At 33.5% G+C, this 8,813-nt stretch overlaps 1 protein-coding gene across 1 annotated transcript; it reads right to left on the bottom strand.

Annotated features, from left to right (window-relative positions):
* Positions 1 to 3: 3 nt before the first annotated feature.
* LOC111406429 lies at positions 4 to 796 on the bottom strand (the record flags this gene model as incomplete). The annotated part of the gene is made up of 3 exons (XM_023035856.1): positions 477 to 796; positions 276 to 381; positions 4 to 84 (listed from the first exon to the last, which is right to left on the bottom strand). Coding segments are annotated over exons 1-3 (342 nt in total), but the record flags the coding sequence as incomplete, so codon positions are not given.
* Positions 797 to 8,813: the final 8,017 nt, after the last annotated feature.

Genomic DNA, 8,813 nt, shown 5'->3' with positions numbered 1-8,813 from the left:
GATTCCACCTTCTTCTACCCGCTGTCGCACGTAGTTGATCCCCATCTCCGTCAGCTTCTTCTCCACCATACCCATGCTCTCGCACTGCCATGAAAACATATAATTGGATGAAAATATGTGAAGTACTAGACGGGACTAGATTTTGTGAAAGAGTTAATATCAGAGCCTATTAAACTCAAGCAAACAAATCAATCCATTTAGAGTTCAAACGAAAAATTGGATTTCAAGATTGATTTTTCTCAAACAGGCCACCGGTGGCACGGCATGTTAATCACCTGGAAAGACATGTGATTATCCTTTGGATTAATGGCGGTTTTCTTTGTCAAACTTTCTGGATCTTCAGACTGCAATAAATGGATCCCAATTCCATGGCCAAATAGCCTGCAAAATTCAAGAAATTAACAAAATCCCATCAAGAAAATCTATTCGAATTTCATTTGCATTCAAGAATCTAAAATATATGATGTGATTACTACCATGACCCATCAAATTTCAATGATCCAGGCCTTCTTACAGGGACAAACCCTAGAATGTTTTCATAAAAGTTAGTGGATTCCTCAACTGATTTACACACCATAGAAATATGATTCAAAGATGATAATTGTAAAGGGTTTCTCATATTCTCCTTCATTTTCTCCAAGAAATGCAAGAATCCCGGGGGGGAGGGGTGAGAAAGAGAGAGAGAGAGTAGAGTGTATTTATATATGTAAGTAAAGGTTATATAGAGAGAGAGAGAGACTAAACTGATCACGGTACTTCAAAGAAAATTGATGAGGAGAACAAGAAGATCATAATAACTTTATAGAAGAAGCTGAAGGTTGCAGTTCATTTCCACGTAACAGATTTATAATCCATTTTTAGCGTGGACCCCACGTTCTGACGTGGATAATAGCTTAAATCCATCGACGATTGGGTCGACCCAGAAACACAGAAATATAGCTTTACCCGGTGAAGTTTCTAACTGCTGTAATATTTTATTTTATATTTATTAATAATGGCACAAATTTTAGTAAAAAATCTTGAGTTTTCAGTAATAAGAGCGTGCTAGCTGTACAATTTAGCTTTTTCCTTAGTAACAAGAGAGCATGTGAATCAATTTTGAGAGTAATTCTTACTTTTTTTTTTTCTTTTTTCTTTTTTTTATCAAAATAAGTAGATATTAAGACAAAAAACTTTTTAAGTTAAGTTCGACATTGAGTTATTTCGATGTTATTGATCTCTATAATCAATTGATTGATCATTCTTAATAAATCAAACAATTTGTACGGTGATTTTAAATATTAGTAACAAGAGAATACGTAATTTGATTTTTAAAAATGTTTTGGTATTCAAAATACCTTTTGCATAACTTTTTCTCGGGTCGACGGCTAGGATGATTTTAGGACCACAATTTGTGCAGAATTTTCTTAATATTTATTCCAAAATTTGAATCAAAAATTAAAGTCCGACTTGTATATGTCGATCCTGACATTTACGGCACATGCCAGCCTTACATCCATAGTATGCTGGACAATGCAAACAATGTTAAGTAATTAAATTTCAAAGTTCCTAAAATATGAAAATTACGTCTTCGTATAAGGATTTGTATTGCTTCCAATGCAATTGACCTTTCAATTAATGTAACAGTAAGACAGTAGAACTTGAATTCGTTTTATTATAGCCCCCGTTTGAACCTCATTATTTGGAGATTATAATGTTTTGAATAGTGTTTTTATGAAAAATGAGTTGTTGAAAATAAAAGAAAAGTTTTTAGTTTAGGTGTAATATTATTTTATTGAAAATTGTGTGATTGAAAATAGGAGAGAGAAAAATTTAATTTAATTTAGTGAGAAATAATGAGGGCCAAACGGGGCATAGTGTACCTACTAATTTGTCATAACGTTTTCACATAGACATGCGTAATTAAATGTAAGACAGATGTTTACATATAAAATATTAAAATCTCCGAGACGACAAAGTGCAAATACAAGACAGCAATATATTATTGTGTAGCCCACTTGTTTAAACATGTGGGATAATTTATTATTAAATGTCCTTGTTAAACACTTGATCGAGTTTTAATTAATATGATCTACTTGACATTGATGTCAACTTGTTGTCCTGAAAATGTGTGTAACATGAAAATTATTCCTGGCCACGTTGATTTGCACTTTGTTATTGCACAATTGAAACAAATAGCTTGATACAAGATAGATTATCAAGGGTTAAGATCAACAATGACAGACCGCTCGAACTAATAAACTAATCATTCACAACATCAGTGAAAAGGACCTGCGCCTCTTATTATCTCGAGTTCAACTCAAATACTCGATTTATTGAAGCTTTTGTAAAACAAAATTAAATCGCCAAGTACCTTGAATTCAAAATCTTTTTTCAAAGCTCGTCAAGTATATAAAGATAACTAGATCCACCAATCAGAAAACATGTACATTTACAAGTACATATAACCACCAAAATTGTTTAATGACTTCAATAGTTTATCGAGACACCAACTTTAAAAGATTGAGACCAACTAATTACTCTTTTATGTAATTCAAAACTAACACCAAAACCGACTAAAAAATAGAGTAACAGTGTAATTTTCATTTTCTTCAAGATAATGCTACCTGTACTTCAAGTGGTGTCCACCTGGGTATCCACCATCCTCACATGGAGGGGGTCCATTTTGAATAAATAATATTTTATTTGAAGCGGGCCCTCTCTACTTGAGAGGGGTGGACTCCTCGATGTATATACAGTATATGACCCTTTTTTATAGTTATCTATCTGTGTGTAATGTTGTTTCATGGGTGGTGTATCCTTGTTGACATGCACTAAAAGTTTAAGCAATTGGCCCATGCATGGAAGTAAAAGTGCCACATTTTCTCAATATTATGTACTATAAAAAACTCATTAAATATCAAAATTTCGAATGACTAACGTGTTAGTGTGGTATTGTCATACCCTATCAATGTGAAAATAATAATAATAATAATAATAATAATAATAATAATAATAAAATTGAAGATAAAGGTTTCGATGATAGTTACAAGGCTTTATAAAAATATTTTATAATGATTCTTAGCCGTCAATTTAACTCGTTATTTTTTAATAATTTTATAAAGTGAATACTGAAAAAGAAGGAAAATAAAGGTTTATTTTGCTTGTTGGTAACTTGTCCACAATGCTATGCAACTTATATTCTTGTCAACATGTACTAAGCTCTAGTGAGTGGCCCACATCCCACAACAGTAGATGGGTGAATGAAAATAATTTCTAAAGCCACCGTTCAATCTGTTTCCTTGACCTGAAAGAAAACTGAAAAAGTGAATAACAAATTAAAATTGTCATGAATTGTGTAACATCATTTAAGAACCAAAAGTGTTGCAATTTTGAAAATATATGAAAGGATACAATCATTTTCCCGTGATCCATCTAGTGCTATTTATGTCTAATTTCCTTATTACAATTAAAAGAAAAGGTTTTAGCGAATAATCGAGAGGAAGTCAATTGATTGAACAAGTAATTTAGTTTATGTTCGATGGCTATTATTTTGGGGGAAAAATGAAAATTTGAATAGTTATTTTTGAAATAATGTGTGGTTAAAAAATAGTGAAAATTTTGAATTTACTAGCAAAATTTTACATGGTTGAAAATGAGTTTAAAAATTAAAGAATTTTTATTCTAAAGAGAGATTAAAAAAAAAAGGGCTTAATAAGCCAACATTTTGATCGCGTAAGTTAACGGAGTAGTCCAATAATTAAGCGCTTTGAAGATCTAATGCTTCGTCCGAGTTTGTGAACAAATAGGATAATGATGGGCGCAGGTACAGAACTATAGTCCTCCTTTGCACCCGTCGAATTTTCGGAAGGGAAAAATTCATAAGTCATGTATTAAATATGGACATTGGACAATTCAATTTTCAAGTTTTAAGTTTCAAAATTCAAAAATTAGTTATTAATTAATTATTAAAAATATTTTATTAATTAAATATATTAATGCCACAATTATACAATTAATAGTCACAAATGCATACTTATAGCTCACAACGTTACATATTATCAAATTAATTGATCATTGATTATTTCACGGTCAAAAATCAAAATATTTATTGGTCATTGTTTATTCGTCGATCACAGATTTTTAAATTAGTTGGCCACAAATTATTTTTAATCACATATTATCATAATTTTTAGGTCAGAAATAACTAAGGAGTTGGTCACATACCACTACAACCACGTATATTTACGACCACCACTACCATCACAGCTTAATAGTTGTACCATCATCAACACGGCCTTACTGCCAACAACAAAGACACGGACATAGCCTCAGCAACCCACCACTTCCACCGGCCATTTCACTCAATTTTACATCTGACGGTGAATTGGGTGCAACGACAGTGCCACTTTATCACCACCATCACTGTCTCCAACAAACTTCCATTTTCAACTTCAAAATCACACCATCTCACCACCACAACCACCAACAAATCAAGATTTTCAACTACAAAACCCCTATTGCCACCGTTAGACCACAGTCACACCACCCGATCTACCACCACCAACAAAAATCACAGTATGAGATCCAACAAAAGGCCTCCACCACCTCAGATTCCTGTTGAAATAATTTCAAATGTGGGCTTCACATTCGATTGTAAATTTTATAGATTAGATGTATGACTCATAATAATATATTTGTGATTGGACCAAATTTATTAAATGGTCTATTGGGCCTTTTACACCTTATGAGTTGTATTTTATATAATGTGATAATTTTAAGTATGTAGGCCGGAAATAAAACCTAATTAGAGTTCTAATCGTAATGGGACGACTCAATTATTTCCTATCTAAAAGTTAGGTCCCCTCCCCTCTTCATTTTATTTTATTAACTTGTCCCATTGACAACTAATACTTTGTGAGGAGCAATGAGTGAAAAATCTGGCTGCTATTATAACTATTATTCATATCAAGAATTGCTTCCGCAGGTATGAATTCATTTTATTAATTTATTGTATTGTGATTCTCGATTCTTAGCATGATTACAATTAAATTCAACAATTGATATTAGAGCCACCATACTAAGAGAGATCCTTTCGTAGTATAATAATCGCATTATTTCTGCTTTATACCTATTCTCTCATTCTCGTTAAGGTATTTTCAGAATTTTGTGTACTTGTGCGTGTGTGCTTTTCTCAACAAAAATTCCTTTCTTGAAGCAATTGTGTATAATACTTTTTTTCCTGGGACTGTTGTTTTACATTTTCTCCCAAATCTCTTTCCTTTTGCGATTATTGTAGAAAATCCATGTTTGGAGCTCTCTTTGTATCTTTGTGGTACATTTTCGCAATTCGTATTTTTTCCCACTGATTCATTGAAGGAAGGGGAAGAGAAAAGAGGAGAAGAAAATCAGTAAAGCATTTTTGTCCTCATTCTCATGGACCCAATTTTATCATCAACAGAATTTGATTTTGGTGACTCGTTATCCTCGAACTCACGCATTCTTCTTTTTAGCTTATCCTACTCCACAGGACTTTTCTGTAGCTTTATCTTTATTCTACTTCTCTTTACTGAATCCACTGATTCTCTGTAGAAAACTACTCTAATTAGGGCTTTTTAATAGACTGCCCAATTTTTTGGTTCTGTAATACCAGAGCAAAATGCAAAACTATGATTTTTCAATTTTCTTATGCTTTGTGGCTGCATTACTATTGATGAACTGCTCTATATTCACCAAATGGCGAGTGGGTGACATGCTCGGAACGGCACCAATGAGGGACCGGGATGATAAGATATCAATAACAGATTTTGGAGGGCATAGGTGATGGGAAGACAAGTAATACGAAAGGATTATAAAATGCTTTACTCGAAATCCACTCCTAATTACTTTATTGGGTACTCAGAGTGATCGAAAGGATATAAGTTTTATTGTCCAAATCGTGATACTACAATTGTTGAGTCCATTATTGCTAAATTTCTGGAGAATGATTTTGGAGAGATAGGAAAGAGTTGATTCTCAACCAATTGAAGTTTTTAATGAAGAACCAAGGAACCAAGAGGAACTTCCAATCCCTTAAACAATGATTGAATCATTTTCTGAGCCACTAGTTAGAATTTCACAAAGGGAAAGGAGATCTGCATTACCCAGTTATTATATTACATATTTATTGGAGAGTAATTTTAATATTAGGCATATTGTTGATCATGTAACTTATAATCAAGTATTGACAAGTTTTGAGGCTGATAAATGGATAGTTGCTATAAAAGATGAAATGAATTCTGTGAAAAATAATAAAGTTTGGGATCTTGTTGAACTTCCTCCAAATGCTAAAGTTATAGATAACAAGTAAATTTTCAAAAGTAAATTAGATTCAAAATGAAATGTTGTCTGCTAATTTTGAGATGAAAGAGAAGCCTTTTATGTGCTTGGCATTGAAATACATCGTGATAGAAATCGTGACTTGTTAAGACTTTCTCAGAAAACTTATATGCGGCGTGTTTGAGAAAGATTCAATATGTAGAATTTGTGCACCTGATGATATGCCTATCATAAAAGGGGATAAGTTTAACAAAACTCAATGTCCAAGAAATGAGCTAGAAAGGAAATTTATGAAGATGATTCTATATGCTAGTGCTGTGGCGAGCTTGATGTATGCTCAAGTTTATATTGGATCGAATATAGCTTACGTAGTAAGTGTCCTTAGTAGATTTTAGTCAAATCTAGGACAAGAGCATTGGAAAGAAGCTAAGAAGGTTATGAGATACTTGAAGAAAACTGAAGATTATATGCTTACATTCTAGCGTTCAAATCATCTTGAGATGGTAGGTTATTCAGATTCTGATTTTGCAGGATGTCAAGATGATTTGAAATCAACCTCAGGTTATATTTTCACGTTAACTGATGGTGCTATCTCTTGAAAAAGTGCTAAACAAACTCTAGTGGCATCCTCTACTATGTAAGCTGAATTTGTGTCATGTTATGGGCTACAGTCCAAGCTGTTTGGTTAAGAAATTTCATCTCTGGTTTGAAAGTTGTTGATTCCATCTCAAAACCAATCACCATATACTATGATAACAGTGCAAAAGTGTTCTTTTCAAAGAATAATAAAAGTTCGGATGGGTCAAAGTATATTGATATCAAATATTTGATGATTAAAAACAGAGTCAAGGAAGGGCAGATGAAAATAGAGCATATCAATATAGAGGCAATGATTGCAAGTCATTTAACTAAAGGACTTGCTCCAAGAGTCTTTAAGACACATGTATCTAAATGGGCATTGTGGAAACAATTGATAGTTTTGGTTAGTGGGAGTTATTTATGTAAAAGAACTACGTTTTGGGCTTGATCCCTTTACGAAGTACGTAGGCAACCCTTATGTTTTCGGGTATAGCCACTTCTGGTAATAAAATATATTTCCCCTATTCATGAATTATTCTGAGTATGCATTTGATTTATGTCTTTTTATTAAGATATTGTAATCTTGAGATATGATAGATAAAGATATAAGATGGGTTTCTTTTGGAGACATGTGGCTTCATTTTGATCTGAAGCATTATGAAAATCGATCACATTTGATGCTAAGTTCATAGCACATGCTATCACATTGGTTGGAGGATGGGGATCCATGTCGATAAGGATATTAGCATTTATAGCTGTGGAATGGTCTTATATCGCTTAATTAGTGTAATGAGTTTCATGTCCGATGTTAATATTCTTGTTCGACCGGATCATGTTGCGTAAGATGTCATCATTGGAGCTATTTTTAGTGGCTACCTATGTATTCTAACCCTGGTGTTAAAAGTTTTGTTACTGAAATTAAATGTTTGACCAAGTAGGAGAATGTTGGAATAATTTCTAATGTGAACTTCACATTCGATCATAAATTTTACCGATTAGATTTATGACTTATAGTGATATTTTTGATTGGACCAAATTTATTAAGTGATCTATTGGGCTTTTTACACCTTATAGGTTGTATTTTATATAATGTGGTAATTATAAGTATGTGGGCTAATTAGAGTTCGAGTCATAATGGGACGGCTCAATTATTTCCTTTGAAAATGCTATGTCACCTCTCATCTACATATTGTTTTATTAACTTGCCTCATTGACGGCTAATATTTCGTAAGGAGCAAGGAGAGGAAGATCTGACTGCTATTACAACTATTGTTCATATCAACAATAATTTCCGTGTGTATTAATTCGTTTTATTAATTTATTGTATTGTGATTCACGATTTTTAGCATGATTACAATTTAATTCAACAATTCCCACCAAAGAAAATCCCCAAATTTGTCGTGGTACCATCAGCATCGCCTCAAATCACAACCCTTAAAACTAAGTAGTGCAAAGCTTCTTCATTATGTGGCGGCATTGCGCCGAGGTCTTAGGAGTGGATGAATTGGAGAAGCTGCTATTGATGACTCGTTGCAACGTCGTCGAGGAGTGGATGCCACCGCACTGAAGTGGATGCATTGAAAAAGCGAGGAGTGGAGTTATGGGAGAAGCGACTATTAAGAGTGGTAGGAGTCACCAACAATTGCAAAGGAGTCGAGCGACACCGATCTCCGAACGCCACCTGTAGCAAGGTGTCGTGGGTTGTCGATATAGGGACATCGACATTGCGCGACGCAGTGTGAACGACTGTTGGGTGTGGCGATCGTTACCTCCGGTTGTAATGGCGTCAAGCGAAGCTGATCTCGGATCGCTATTTGTGGAGAGGAGTCGTGAGTGGCCGATTTATGAAAATGTAAACTTCATATTTGATTTTTGAACTACAATTTTTAAAAATATGCATTGGTGTAATTTCCACCTTTTTTTTTTTTTTTTTTTTT

The sequence above is a fragment of the Olea europaea genome, chromosome 12 (assembly GCF_002742605.1).
Source record: "Olea europaea var. sylvestris chromosome 12, O_europaea_v1, whole genome shotgun sequence".
NCBI classification, from domain to species: Eukaryota; Viridiplantae; Streptophyta; class Magnoliopsida; order Lamiales; family Oleaceae; genus Olea; species Olea europaea.
The sequence above is the reverse complement of the archived record's forward strand: the minus strand, read 5'-3'. Positions and strand labels throughout refer to the sequence as shown.